The following is a 15,359-nucleotide window of genomic DNA, read 5'->3' on the forward strand; positions in this document are numbered from 1 at the left end:
ATTATACCGTACAGGACATTGTCTGGTGTCGTAATGTCCAGACTTCTAGGTGGGCAAGGATAAGGGACTGGTGAATTTTGGGACTCACGTCCCATCCATCGGCCAGGGAAAAGCGCGTTCGGGTCTTCACAAACAGCAAGTGATAAGCGGATAGAAGCTTCATCGTGTTGGAAAACAACCGTGTAGTTGATGCCCAGATTCTGCAGGTGTGGGAGAAACCAGTTACTAAACATCTCCAGATAAGTAACCTGGGTCACGGAAACCTCAAAGAAGTACGAACCAAAGATGTATTGTTCTGTCATTCCCGCCCAAAGCATGACTTGGGGAAAATTGTTCTCAATTTCTTGATAAAAAATATGGTCTTTCCTTTGCCCACATGATGACGTTCATATCCCTCGAATTCCAATGAATAGTACAGTCATCGGAGAAAGAAGATACTTCGGAGCAGGAATGGTGGGGAAGGCCTCCAATAAGATTTTGCATGCTTCCTGACGGCAGTTTAAGTCATTTTCGGTTAGTTCATTGATAGCCATTAGCCGGAATGAGTCTATTTTCATGTGAAACTGCATTGCAGTCCTTGCAATTTTAAGTTTTGTAGAACGCTTTTGGTCGACTTGCAGGGTGAACATTACTGACGCAATAACCTTTTGCTCACGTTTTCTTTCGGCTTGATGGACGACCAGAACGAGAGGCATCCAAAATACTTCCCACGCGAAAAGCTCTATTCTCTCACTTGATCAAAGTCTGGCGACTTAGTGGCTCCTTACCGAATCGTTCATGAAGCTATGCATCACCTGCAGATGTTTTCATTGTTGTGGTTCCGTTCATAGACCCATACCTAGCACTAAGCAATCCTCCAAAGTGAAGTCACTGGTAGCTGCCATTGTTGTTCACCAAACGCAAAAAAAGCGAGACAATGAACTGCTCCGAACTGAACCAGAGTGGCGAACGAGAGGAGTTCTACTGTATTCACCTATTATCGCAAGGATAGACTATTATTGCATATAGCATTAAGGCTTAAATTATCCTATATGGCGATAAATTATTGTATGGCTGGAAAGCCTGCTTGTAATCGCTGCAATGGAATAATGGATAAAATAATAATAATAATAATAATAATAATAATAATAATAATAATAATAATAATAATAATAATAATAATAATAATAAGTGTGTCATTGTTCGATTTCGAGCATAGTATTAAATATCTAAATATCATTAGCTACACGGATATAAGTATATAGGCCTAACGATTAAACGTTATTTTATTTGTTTATTTTTTTATTTATTAGGGCAGGATTTTTTCTTATAAAGATACTCAACGTCATCGGCTAGGGACCAATTTCCAACAGTTGCCAGTGAATCGACCAATCGTTCCGCAAACAAATTACCAAAGAGACGGAGAAAACACTATTTACAATCAAGGGAGTGCACCGACATATTTTCCCAACAGCTTCGGAGGACCTCAAGAGTCCCAACGTACTACAGAATCCGTTTTTTCTGCTTGTGGAGATGTTACAAGGTAAAGTAACTTTTGTTAGCTACATAGGGTTATTTTTACGCTATTATAATTATTAGAACTTAACTTCAAATGCAGTATCCTACCGACATAATTTCGTACACGCGATAAAGTTTTACACTATTGGAATACCTGGTCCAGTGTTTTGAAATTAGATATGTCGAGTACGTCCTTTATTTATACTAGATTATACGAATACTTCTTTTTGCACAAGGGAACGTAGAAATACTTAACTTCAAAATACGAGGTAACCAGAAAAGTTCTTGCCTTTTTTTACGTACTACTACAAGCATCTCATACATTTAATTTACAAGTTTTTTTCTAAAAGTAAGTTTCGAAATAATAAAGAAAGAAAGTATTTTTTTGGTAACAATTTTAATTTTGTATGAAGGCCTATGCCTTAATCTACTTTTCTACTAGTTTCCATCAATATGAAAACACTTATCATATCGTACAACAAACTTTTGAATATCATCCTCATAGAAGTCTGCCGCCTGATTTGGCAACCACTGCAACATGGTCGTTTTGATTTCATCATCGTATCATGGCGCTGAGTCACAATTTCGTAGAGAACACTTCTTGAAACTTTAAGAAACTTATCAGTAGACATCGGAATTTTATGCACTTAAAATTCATAAAATATGTTTGCAACTATGCGGTTAAATGTGTTAAAATATGCACTAACAATACAATTAAAGAGAGCATTTTCAAACATGCAACAAAGTTACGACTGATGTTTTGTAGATGAAATATTTAGTATAACATTGAAAATGTACTTTCAGGGGCTCCTCTTTAGAACTTATTGTTGTGATATTTACAGTTTATATAATCCAGAATATTTTAAAACACAAAGATTGCGAGATAAAAATATACACAGAGAGTGATGTGGTAATACATATCTCTAGTATTTTCTTCATGAATGTATTTTAAAGTGCATTTACTTTACACAAAATCACACGAGCTTGAATTTTCTACATGTTTCCAATGTACAAAAAAAGTTTGAAAATTTACTCCTTCCCGTAATTAACCTTGCAATAAATTACGAGATGCTTCTCTACATTTTCTGGTGTCAGTTTGTGACGTTTGTCCGTTAGAATAAGTTTGTAGCCAGAAAACGACCTGTCAATATCAACAGATGTTACCAGACAATATTGTAAAACTTTGTCCCATATAGGTTATAGGTAGAGCGTTAATAAAAAGTGTCCGGACTCGACCCCACTACCGGTTTTATTATAAAAGTTTCCACTATAAAAAGTATTTTTACAAAATACTATACAAATAATCTCTTCAAATTTACAAGGTTAGTTATAGGTAGTCTTTAACCGTAAGGTCGCAGACAGGATCTCTGCAAAGCCCTGAAGCAGGCTAGGCAGAGTGGAGTTAGGGGACAATAGCTCTGATTCAAGCAGTGGGTTGGTTAGGTGGTCAACAGAGCCCCGAAGCACGCTTAGCGGCTGAGGTTGGAATTCCCGACAAAGCCCCGAAGCAGGCTAGGCGGCTGAGGTTGGGATTCGCGATAAAGCCCCGAAACAGGCTAGGCCAGGAGAAAGGAAAGGCGTTGTCTCGAAGCAGACTAGAGCCCTGGGATTAGGTTACTCCTAATGTTCCGAAGTAAACAATAGGAGAGGCACCAGTGAATTGGTACAGAATTGCCGTCGTCCAGCCAATTTATAGAGGTCCTTGGGTGGCGGTGGCGTTGCTGCTCCGTTGACATCGTCTGCTCCATGGGAGGAGATCAAAGCCCGTCGTCTACAGGTGATAGTAGATCCATCTGGTGTGTGGAATCCTCTTGCTAAACATGTGGTGGTGTTTGCAAACACTGGCTTGAAGAGTTGTTTACACACATCACGTGGGACATTACAATATTTATAGAGAGGAGCAAGTTTGGTACGCACAATTTCTGGCAGGTTGGAATCTAACCCTTGAAGATACCTTCCTATGGCTTCAATAGTTTTGTAGTCGGAGTTTCTAGGAAGAACACCAGTCAATTTATTTTTCACAGAGCGCCCGAGCTCACCAGGAACTGACTGGAGCTCGTGCTGAACTTTATCAACTAGAGCTAAATATTCACTGAGTAGCATTCCTCGTGTCTCTAGGTTCTGAATAGATGTCGACATGATCTTTATCATTATTAGATTTCTCCTAACTTCTTGACAGTTGAAAGCGTCGTTGCTCTGCTGAATGACTTTCGCATCAGAGGAGTCAAATTCTCGTCCAATGCTTTTCACTTCGCCAAAGTATTCGCAATAAAACATTGCAGCCTCAAGCCACGTTCCTCAGTGAGAAAGAATTGGTTCAGGAAGTGCTTCTCGATGCGCTTGTATATGAAGGAGTGCTTTCACAAACAGTTTCTTTGTATTAGATATTAAAGAATTGACGTCCGGAAACAGATCGAATATCTTCTGCTACTCTATGAAGTCCATGAGCCAAGCAGGTAATGTGGATCATCTGGGGATTAAAAAAAAAAAAAAAAACTTTCAACCCTGTTCCCGCCTTCAGCATGTAACTTACACCATCTGATACCAAAACAAGAAACTTTTCGTTCCTATCGCCACTTGGCCACAATATCGCCTGTTGTTTAATAGATGCTTGTCTACCAGCTACATCGATATGTGCCTTTGTGTTGGAATGCTGGATCAGTTGATACTTTTTTTCATACGGAATTTGCTTGCTACATGGTTTACAAAAAATATTTTATCATTTGTGACGTAATTTGTATTGTTTTGTACCTATTGCTTAAGCAGTGAGCTTCTTGGCGATTTATCTTTGGACATTATTCACACGCAGTCAATCACGCAGTAACACTATAGCAAAAGTCAACACACACGCACACAGTAAGCTAGAGTACGATGTGAACACTACTTCACGACGAAGTAAACTCACAACAGCGCGTTCAGTCAATACAGGAGCAATTCGACAAATTTCTTTCAAGTTCCATGCTGATTTTTACAACAGCATCCCTTTATTCCTCCATCCCTCTTTTGCCCGCATTTGCGGGGTTGCAACGTCTTAAGAGGCCTCATCCCGGCAAAATTAAAATACCGCTAATTTTACAGTAATTATGTGATATCTACAAATAGATAAAAGATAATCGAAATGTGGAACAAGAGCGCCCTAGACAATATCATTTTACATGAGATACCGTTATCATGTAAAATGATATTGTCTAGGGCGAAAAATCGGAAGACGGAAAATTTTCCGAAAAACGGAAGACGGAAAATTTTCCGGAAAAACGGAAGACGGATAATATGATTTCCGGAAACCGGAAAACTCTTTTTCCGGAAATGGCCATCCCTAATTTTAATCGCCATCTCATTGCACAGCTGCAGGAAAATTGGCAAAGAGTACTTGATGCTGTTGGAAATTATTTCGGGACTTAATGTTGATACTATGCGCTGTATGTCTGTCTGTTTTTGATGATCACGAATGGCAAGGACTTTTTGATTGCCCTGTAGCAGAGTCAATGAAAACCAAGTTTTGACTTGAATTCGGAACTAATTGCTACATAAGTAATTTTAGGGTCGAATTATGGACTATAGTGTAGAGAATAACAGACAAAATCCGCCATCCAAATATTTTGGGAAAACTCACCAATGTCAGGGAAGGTCAGGCAATGGTGTTTAGAGTTTCGTGAAGGACGTTCAAATATTCATCACGATGAGCGTAGCGGAAGACCTAGTGTTCAGAAGGGCGGTGTGGAGAAAGTGAAACCCAATTGCAGATTCACGATGGCTGAACTCGCCAAATTTCCAGAAATGTTTTCCTAAACAGTTCATATAATTGTAGCCGACAACCTTCATTACCACAAACTGTGTGGGAGATGGATGCCGAAAATGCTGACAAACGCTCCCAAAGAGCAGAAAATGACAGTTGTGCGTGATTTTTGGGCCGCTGGGGCACGATGGAAATGACACCTTTTCTCACATAATAACGGTAGATGAAACTTGGATATTGTACGCCACTGGAGAGTCGAAGCAGCAGTCAATATAATGGCGGCACTTTTGTTCTCCTAAAGTGAATACATTTAAACAAACACCAACAGTTCACAAAATCATAGGAACCTTGATTTGAGACAAAAGGGTGTGATTCTTGTATAATTCGTGGAACTAGGACGAACAATTACAGCGGATATCTATTGCAAAACATTGAATAATCTGCGACATGCCATCCAAAGTCAACGGACATGAACGCTACGCTTTGGAATTCTTTTGATCCATGAAAAAAACTGGTCCACACATAACTACTCGTACCGTTGGGACAATTCTAAGATTTCGATGGGAACTATTCAATCATCCCCCTTACAGTCCCGACTTCTCTCCCACCGATTTCTTTCTTTTTCTTCACCTGAAAGGTGTCTTAGATCTAAGTGATTCAATAACACTGAAGTGCTCAAGACATCTGTTCTGGATTCGCTGCTCTCTCAGGCGGCAGAATTTTACACAGAGAGTATTACGGAAGCTTGTACCAGGGTGTCAGTAATGTCTGGAGTCTTGTGGTGACTACGTCGAAAATGAATCACAATAAATTTCTTCTTCTATCTGTAGGTCACTTGCCGTTTACTTTTCTCAGAGATACAGCATACAAAAATGGGTGAATGTATGCTAAATAGTTAGGTGAAAAGTATTTCATTTTTAATGTGCAACAGGAATGGTGATAGCATCCGATCTTGTCTATAATTCTTCGACTCATAGGGTCCAACTTTAAATTTCTCAATGGTGCTCAGGCTTCGGCACTAACGTCCCATATTCTTTTTATTGTGTTTTTTTTTTTAGTAGATCCAATAGACCACCTGGTTCCCAAATTCTTCCCGAGAGGCGAGAAAGACTATCAAGACTTGCTGAAATAAAATGAACAGAGAAATTATTTTTTAAAATTGCAAAGGCAAAAACTTTTAGATTTCATTTTAACTTATTTTAGCACTATTTCGTAAACTTTATATTGAACAAAATTCCTAAACATTAAGATTTTGTTTGTGAATTTCAAACGTGTTTAGCAATATTTGTCAAAATAAGGATATAGAAAATTAGGATAATGTGAGTGAAAATACAAAATGATTCAATTGTCTTGTGATTTACGTAAAACATTTTAATCTTTAATTATATAAATTAAGAACATCAAGCACCAAGATCTTTAAAGGAATAGTTATACAAAATTACACTCATAAATTATTATTATCGTTGTAATGTTATATCGCTCTATCTTTGATATGCCGTAAACCTGAAGAGTTTAAAAATAGGTATTGATAAATACTTATTCAAAACATATGCAATCCTATCTAAAATTTAACCTGGGATCACATGCACTATAGTTTCTTTTTATTATTCACCATATGAAAGTGTAATTTCGAATTTAATTCCTACGCAAAATTTCAGTGGGTGCTCAGTACCCATTAAATACCTCCAAGCTCTGGAGCACCCACGTAGTTGGCGCCTGTGCTTCGACTAATTGTTACATAATTGCTTTTATTACCAAATTATGTAGAATTGTGCAGAGAGAGTAACAGATCACCAAACTGCTCCCACCAAAAACCAACCTCCAAATACTCGAAGTAAAGCCGCCATTTTGAAATTTTAGCAGGAATCCTCTGCGTTCAGGGATTTTTTAAAAACAAAATTTAGTTTGCATCTCCTAATTTTTGAGACATTATTTTTCATATACCTCGAAAATTTCTGCACGGGTGATACGTTACAGTTTGTCGAGAATTAAAAACTAACTCTAGACCTCTGAAAATTATTTACAATCTCTTCTTTGCTTTTCCGCCACACTGTATCATTTAGCATAAGTTTTTGTCCTTTCTTTCTTTTCTTGTTTTACTTTATTAACTTTTTAAAATCTTGTTTGTTGCAGATATAATTCAAGTGATGATGATAACTTTAGCCAAGTCACGTTATTTTGGAGAAATACATTGACTCCTCCGCAGAGGGAAAGATTGGTCGAAAACATCGCAAACCACCTGTGTCAAGCTTATGAACATATACAGGTTCGAACTTGATTTTGATTTTGAATTCTAACAATAGATGTAAGCAGAGGCATAACTGAGAGTTGATAGACCGGCTAGAGTTTTTGCTTCCGCACTGTAAGGTAAAAACACGTATACCGCAGATGTATAAAGGAGGTTTCAAAACAACACCGGCAACGTTTGGGAGGTGATTTCTGATACCAAGACTAGAGAAAAAAGAATAGACCAACTTGGATGCACAAATGCTTCCTTTCGGAGTTTTAGGCTGCAGAAAACATGAAACCATTAACTTTAAAGGTCCATAGTTCCAAAACTATGGATCCTACCGTAATCGGGTCAAGACTTCACTTAGGAAATAGTATGTGCCCTATCCAAATATCCAAGTTTCAGAATCCTCCTGTATTTCTCCAACAATTTTTATAGAGGCAGTAGATGAGTACTTCAAATTAGATGGTCGTAGCCAAACACCCTTATGCCAAACTTTGTAAAATTAAGATGCCTACCTTCTCTCCTTCTCCCATAGCTTGTGTCACATTTCTAATCAGATACCTTTTCGTCCAATATAGTAATGTTCTAACCATTTTCATTTCCTCTTTTTAACCGTTTCTAGTAATTTTCCTCTCTTACACCAAATTTTGCAAACGCTACCTCATTGTTCTTTCACTTTGTCAGCTAGTTTATCCCCACCAATTTGTTTTCTAACACGAATTACTCTTTTGCAATATCCACGTTGTTCCAGCTGTATTTATCACACTAATCCAGCTCTTCCGGAGGAGTATGTATGGTGAAGGATTTTTCTGTGGGAGACTGTTATCACTCGGAGAGAAAATGTGTTACTCTTCCTGGATCTCTACCTCCGTACAGTCCCTTTTTATCTGGAGTGTACTGGGTTCACTTTTATTTTTACTGCATATGAACGCTTTACCTAGCATCTTTTCGCCCTCTTCATCAAATATATTCCTTTTTGCTGATTAACGTAAACTGTTTAGAGGCATTAACTATGTAGATGATTCTTCTTTACTGCAAGATGACATAGATATGCTAAGTAACTGGTGTACTAACTGGAATTTAGCTTTAAATTCCAACAAATGATCTATCTTTTCTATCTCTTTAAGAAAGAAGTACTTCTTCAGACTTACAATGTCAACAATATACCTTTTAAACGTGTCTCATCTCAAAAAAAATCTAGGTGTTGTATTTGATGAAAAACCCTCCTTTATGGATCATATCTCATCGATCTCATCCAGAGCTATGAAATTACTTGGTCTACTTTATAGATCTTCCAAAATATAAAATTTCCCTGCCTTCAGGAGCGGATTAAGGGCGGAGCCAATGGAACCCTGGCTCCAGGACCCTCCAAAATCGCTCTTTAATTACTAAAATATAGCAATCAACATATTATATTGTAAGCTTCAGACCCATGCATTTTTTTTTTCCCGCTCGCTATGCTCGCGGTATCGTTAGAGTTAAGTCTTCTTCCAGCAGCGTCTTCACGATACTTATTTTGTTAGAGAGTGAGCTATTTGAGAAAATTTATGCGCTAGAATTATTTGTAGGATAGAACCCCCTTGAAATAGTCGGCTCCAGGACCCCTGCCTTAATCCGCCCCTGCCTGCCTTTACAATGTTTTATAAGGCTTATAGTTCCACGATCATTGAATATTGTTCACCTGTATGGAATGCGGCAGTACCTGCTAACCTATCACGCATAGACTCGTTCTTAAACTTCTTTATAGCCAAAGTTAGATTTATAATTCCCGAGTTACGTGACCACACGAGACAAGAAATATCTTTAATGAATTTATGTACCCCAGACAAATGATGACGAGTTCCAGACCTACTTTACCTATATAAGATTATCAATGGAAAAATTGATTCTGAATTTTTACTATCATAAATTAACTTTCGAGTTCCTCCCCGACGAACCTGTTGTCCTAATTTCCTAACTTACGAGACATCTAGATTATCAATTGTAAAACGCTCGTTCTTTTATACATCAGCGCATGATTACAATACGTTGCTAACAGGATGTAATATTTTTACTTTTGAACAAAACTTTAAATTCAGGTAAAGAGAAGATCGTAAATTTAAAAGTGAACCATCTGTGTTTGTATTTCTTTTTTTATTTTTCATGATTGTTTTTTATTTTATTTGTTATTATGTTCATTTTCAGTCGATTGGCTTAATGATGTATAAACCAAGGATCTTATAAAATAGAGGATCTGCCCTTACAACAAAATCTTGAAGCCATACGTCACAGTTTCTCCACCCCTACTCTGCCCACTCCGCCCAATAGGATCGCAATGTTTTGAGCCAACAATCATGGCGGAAACGAAAGTAGCAAATCAGACGATGGCGGAAACTAGAGTAGCCAATCAGACATGCCTATGCTCGGTATCGATTTAATAGGATGAAGATACATATGGGCAGATCCTCTTATTCATAACATCCTTGGTATAAACTGTGTGAATAAATAAATAAAGGTTTTGTCTTTTTTTTGTAGGAACGAGGGATTAAGCTGTTCAGCCAAGTAGATGAAGATTTTGGGACAAGACTTCGTGAGAAGTTGATGAAGAAAGCACAATCAAGTTTATAAATGAAACCATTTTATTTTTCAGTTGTTGCTTGAAATAAAATTTAATTGTGGACAATGTTCATTGTTTCTATTGCGTTGAAAGGAATCATACAGAAATTGTGTATAACCTAACAATAATATAGAGGATAGTCAACCTTCAATTTACCACGTCTCACTGTTCAATGTGCTACTCCAACTTAATTCATTCCTTCTCTTTAATGGTACAAACATTGTGTTTAACTTACATGGTCTTCATAATAAATCTGCTTAGCAATAACTTAAGATATTTTTTTAAATAAAAAAAAATATGTATTAAGTTTGCGTCACAAACCTGTGACTCATAGCGTTTATGGATTAGCATTCTCTGACATGATATAATATTGAACATCATATGTCAATCTAATGTTTCAAAATTCAGGAGTTCAAAAACTGTAAGCAGCAGGGATTGTTATAGAACAGAAATCGACTAATGAGAGGAACTGTTGAATATACCCTCAACGCTGTCCACCATTATATGTATAATGTTTTGGAGACACTCATCTTTTTAATATCACAGTAGCAAATTCATGTAATGAAATGGAATTTTCAATATTACGTCGCACGATTAGGCAAAAGGTCACTTACGATTGATTGTGAAAATAATGGCGGAATGATAATCCGGGAGAAAATGGGATAACCTCGAGAAAACACCGCAAACTCACATGACCTGGGATCTAACGAGGAATATCTCTCACCACAGGTGAGTGCTCTAACCACTGAGCTATCGTGTCATTAACAACAAGATCATGTGACACATGATTTAGAGCTAGACGTTAGAAAAGAAATTATTGATTGATGAAATCAGCTTTACAATATCTGCTACAAATTACAAGTTTTTCTTTATGTAACTCTGTTCCGCATAATCGATTTTGCAAAGCTGATCTTGCCAATTCTAGTCCCGAAGCAAGTATCACATGTTTTTGTTCCAAAATGTGGAAGAGAATCCAAAATAAGGAACATCAAAATAGCTGGTGGTGTTGAGTATGTACCCATTAAAGCATTTCTTCAAATCAAAATCGCTGACTTCTGACTCTCAATATCTCAAGTGTGCCATTTTCCAACAAAATTGCTGGCGAGATTTGTGAAAGATCCTCTAAATTCTTTATGGCGCCTTATGCAGAGTCGTTTTGACGATATGATTAGCGTCATACTAAAATTCTGACTACTGCAGGGAACATATGTTAGTCGAACTTTTTAGTGTGCCTCTAATCAAGCATCAAAACGACTCTGCATAAGGCCCATGATGTTTAAACGGCACTGAAGAGGAGTAGAGTAGATGGCACTAGCGCGGGGCCCGATTGGAAGCAATCGGTCCAATCGGCTTAAGGCCGATATATATATATATATATATATATATATATATACATAATGCGTGTATGCGTGTCTGTTCGATCCCAGCCCCCGCCAAGTGAACTTTGTGGTGGACAAACACCGTGCTCGTGGGTTTTCTCGAGGTTCTCCCGTTTCCTCCCACTTTCTTCATTCCACCATTTCACTCATCTCTCATTATCACCGTCTCCTTTAGCCTAACCGGCATAATCGTGGGACGTTAAACTTAAAGATTTCATTTCATTTTCGTATTCCAATAAGATATCAAAAAAGGTCCAAAATGACTCAATTCAAGGATTCAATCAATTTAGTCAGGTTTAATTTATTGGATATTTCAAAACTTGTTTTAAAATGTAGGTAGTTGCCAACATGTCATTAATCATGCCACTGATCTGGTGGCATACTCGCGTGCCTTTGGAGCACAGGTCTCAGGTTTGATTCCTGGTGGAAAAAAATATCAAACACACTACAGTACAATGGCTAAGATCCCACTTAAAAGAATAGGTTTTGTTCTATGCAGCCTTGCTGTTGATGAAGGACATAAATACAAATCAATCATCACGAAGAACAGAGGGCAGGAGTGTTTCTTCAAGGGTTAATTCCGGGGAGGAGTTGGTTTTCCCGAAGTACATTCCACCCCGGCGATAAGATAAATTAAATTGCTGTTACAAATACTGTTTTTCAAGTATGTCCTTTAGGAAATGGCGTCTCAGTTCGTTCTGCCTCACATTTCAAGTTTGTTCTCCCGGATAAAAGTTTCTGGAAGAATGACTACCCCATGCTATAAGCGGCGGATGTGCAATTAGCGACATCTCGCCAAAAATTGGCGGCCCCGCAGTGACGATCCGCGGTGGCCCCTCTTCCGTTTTAAAAATTATACCACCAGCGGCCCACCAGTGGCAGAGACGCGACAAAACGTCAATGAACCACAAAATGACTCCCCCAAAATATGTTAAATCGCCTATATGCGTAATTTGTTTACATTAAGGAGAGTCTGAAAAACACTAAAAAAAAGTGTCCCGGTGTGGGCGCGAGCCACCAAACTTTGGATTACTGGGCGTGTGCTCTTCCGACTTGGCCACGGATGCGACAAAGAAAAAGTCGCTTGTAGATGCATAAATCCTTAAGGTATTTTTAATTTGGCTAATCAGAGTGCTCCTGTAACCATGTATATTCGACGATAACCGTTTGAGATCAAATAAAGTCCGTTCACCATGTAATTTTATAAGAAAATGATGCACGTCTATTTACTTTATTTCATGGTTCTCCCATATTTACTTTCAAATGGTCGGCTATAATTGTCATCTAAATTCATACAATTATACGCACTTATCTCAAGATTTTTCGCTTCATGATGTAGAGCCAGGGGTTACTCTTGATCCCCGTAGCTCACTTTAGGAACATTCGTCAGGAAAAAATAATATATAATAATAACCGCATGCACACGACTGGCGGTAGTTCGTGTTGGTGCCTTCGCGATTCTCCGCGACAAATCAAAGAAGCGCGGACCAAAATGAAGTCCTCGCTGCTATGCGGTGGTAACTTCAATACCCCGACTCTACATATATCTTTCGACTCGACGAAACCCTGCCGCCAGTGGCACACTAGCGGCAGTCCTTCGACACCTCGCCATAGCGACGATCGACATTTACCGCAAGTGGGCCACTAGGTGTTGGCGACGTTTACGGCATAAGGTGGGAACTATTTCTCGAAACTACTAGTCTTGTAATAATAATGTAAAACTTTTTAAAGTAAAAAATTGTGCAATTGTATGTCGCCTGAAATCATGACGGATTAGAAGAATCAGCATTAGTATTTAGAAATCTTATACTGTTATTTTAGAATTTTTGTTTCATGATATTTTATAACTTGTAAAACTCATATTACGACTTGTTCCTTCGAGAAATAGGCTGATGGTGAATGATGACAAGAATAAAGTATAAAATTAATTGGCGACGGTGAATGTTCAAAATACAAAAGCATTGGATCAAATTTAGAATTTTAAAAGAAAAATAAATTTTATTTTTATTTTGAAACATATGTTTATGCACAAACGCTTTTCAACACTGAATCGTGCTAACTTTTATGATTTAGAAAAAAATATAGGAACAAGCTTAAATATTTTTTACAATATATTCCTACTCAATAATGGATGATTTTAAACTTGAACTGAAATTAAAGAAGAAGAAAGGGAAAAAAAAAGAATATTACGTTTCTTGCTTCTTTATCGAATACAATATAACATATTTAACTAGTTTTCCGCAACATAGCTGTACATTTTGTGAAGTTCACAGGTTAAAGGTCGCAACTGTCTTCTTTTATCGGAGCCACATGAGACAAAAGTCATCAGACTACTATCGCCTTCTACATGTAGGCTATCTCACAGATAAGAAATTTCAGTACTAATTGTAGTGCCACTGAGAAATATTTAAAAACCTTATCGCGTTGCTAGCAAGAAATATTGTGCCAAACAAGAAGTTTTTAAGACTTTAACTCAAGCAACCTACACAAAATGCAGGACATGAAAATATTCAACAAGTTCGGCTACTTTTCCCTTAATTTGCTGTCATAGTAAAAGAATAAATAAATGTACAGCCTCAAAGTAAGTGGGACAACCAAATTTTCTTTTTTTAATGTACCATACCCAGGAGCCTCATTTCGGGGAAAGGTGAAAATTGCTTCCCTTGATACACTAGCTAGAATCGTTAAAATTTAGAATTGTTCCTCTATTGTAACGTTCCTCATCTAAGATGTAGAATTTGTTTTTACATTCTGCTATCAAATGTAGAATAATAAAATGCGTGTTCTCGAATACAGAAGCGAAATTTATTATTACAAAGAATGAGAAAGAAAATCTGTTACTTTAGAGTTTGCTTAGTTCCAGTTCTTAAATGACGTGATTTATGCTATGTTTCATGTATCTTTTGAGATTTCGATATATCGAAACTACTATGTGAATCAAAGAAATAGTAAATGTAGATAGCAAGTACGTTAGATTTATTGAGGGAAAAGTGCTTCAGGAAATGGACACATACTGTGTAAAAAAAAAAAAAAAAAAGGCACAACCTGCGTTGGTTAAAAAGTAATTCTAGCAAGGATCTTATAAAATAGAGGATCTGCCCTTACAACAAAATCTTGAAGCCATGCGTCACAGTTTCGCCATCCCTACTCTGCCCACTCCGCCCAATAGGATCGCAATGTTTTGAGCCAACAATCATGGCGAAAACGAAACTAGCCAATCAGACGATGGTAGAAACGAGAGTAGCCAATCAGACGTGCAGATGCTCGGTTGGTTTTTGGCTTCACCGATTTAATAGGATGAAGATACATATGGGCAGATCCTCTATTTATAACATCCTTCGATTCTAGAATATGAATGCTTGAAGACTTCAGATTTCCGCGGTGCGTGTCATAGTGTTAACATCTCTTAATGTGATGTGCAGAAGAAGAAGTAGTTAAAGTGAACATTTCTCATCATACATTTTTTTTACACCTTTACAAATACTCATGGAAACATTTACATCTATCTACAACAAGGATGTTATAAATAGAGGATCTGCCCATATGTATCTTCATCCTATTAAATCGGTGAAGCCAAAAAGAAACCGAGCATCGGCACGTCTGGTTAGATACTCTCGTTTCTACCATCGTCTGATTGGCTACTTTCGTTTCCGCCATGATTGTTGGCTCAAAACATTGCGATTCCATTGGGTGGAGTGGGCAGAGTAGGGGTGGCGAAACTGTGACGTATGGCTTCAAGATTTTGTTGTAAGGGCAGATCCTCTATTTTATAAGATCCTTGATCTACAACCACTTTACATGTCTTCATTTCATTCTTTTTTCACTTTTTCCAACTTTTATACCCTGACTAACTGGGAACTGGCCTTCTTCTACCCGTTGGAACTCCTTCACGATGTTGACTATTATTACACCCTATTG

The 15,359-nt window shown here is 37.6% G+C and overlaps 1 protein-coding gene across 1 annotated transcript in view; it reads left to right on the forward strand.

Annotated features, from left to right (window-relative positions):
• Positions 1 to 10,317, forward strand: part of LOC145662312 (catalase-like) — a 102,476-nt gene extending 92,159 nt beyond the window's left edge. Inside the window, exons 7-9 of the mRNA XM_081727759.1 lie at positions 1,293 to 1,522; positions 7,367 to 7,499; positions 9,981 to 10,317. Coding sequence (XP_081583885.1) covers positions 1,293 to 1,522; positions 7,367 to 7,499; positions 9,981 to 10,073 — 456 coding nt within the window. The 3' untranslated portion in view covers positions 10,074 to 10,317. The remainder of the gene's footprint in view (positions 1 to 1,292; positions 1,523 to 7,366; positions 7,500 to 9,980) is intronic.
• The last annotated feature ends 5,042 nt before the right edge of the window (positions 10,318 to 15,359 follow it).

The sequence above is a fragment of the Thermobia domestica genome, chromosome 10 (genome assembly GCF_964235325.1).
Source record: "Thermobia domestica chromosome 10, izTheDome1.hap1.1, whole genome shotgun sequence".
Classification (NCBI taxonomy): Eukaryota; Metazoa; Arthropoda; class Insecta; order Zygentoma; family Lepismatidae; genus Thermobia; species Thermobia domestica.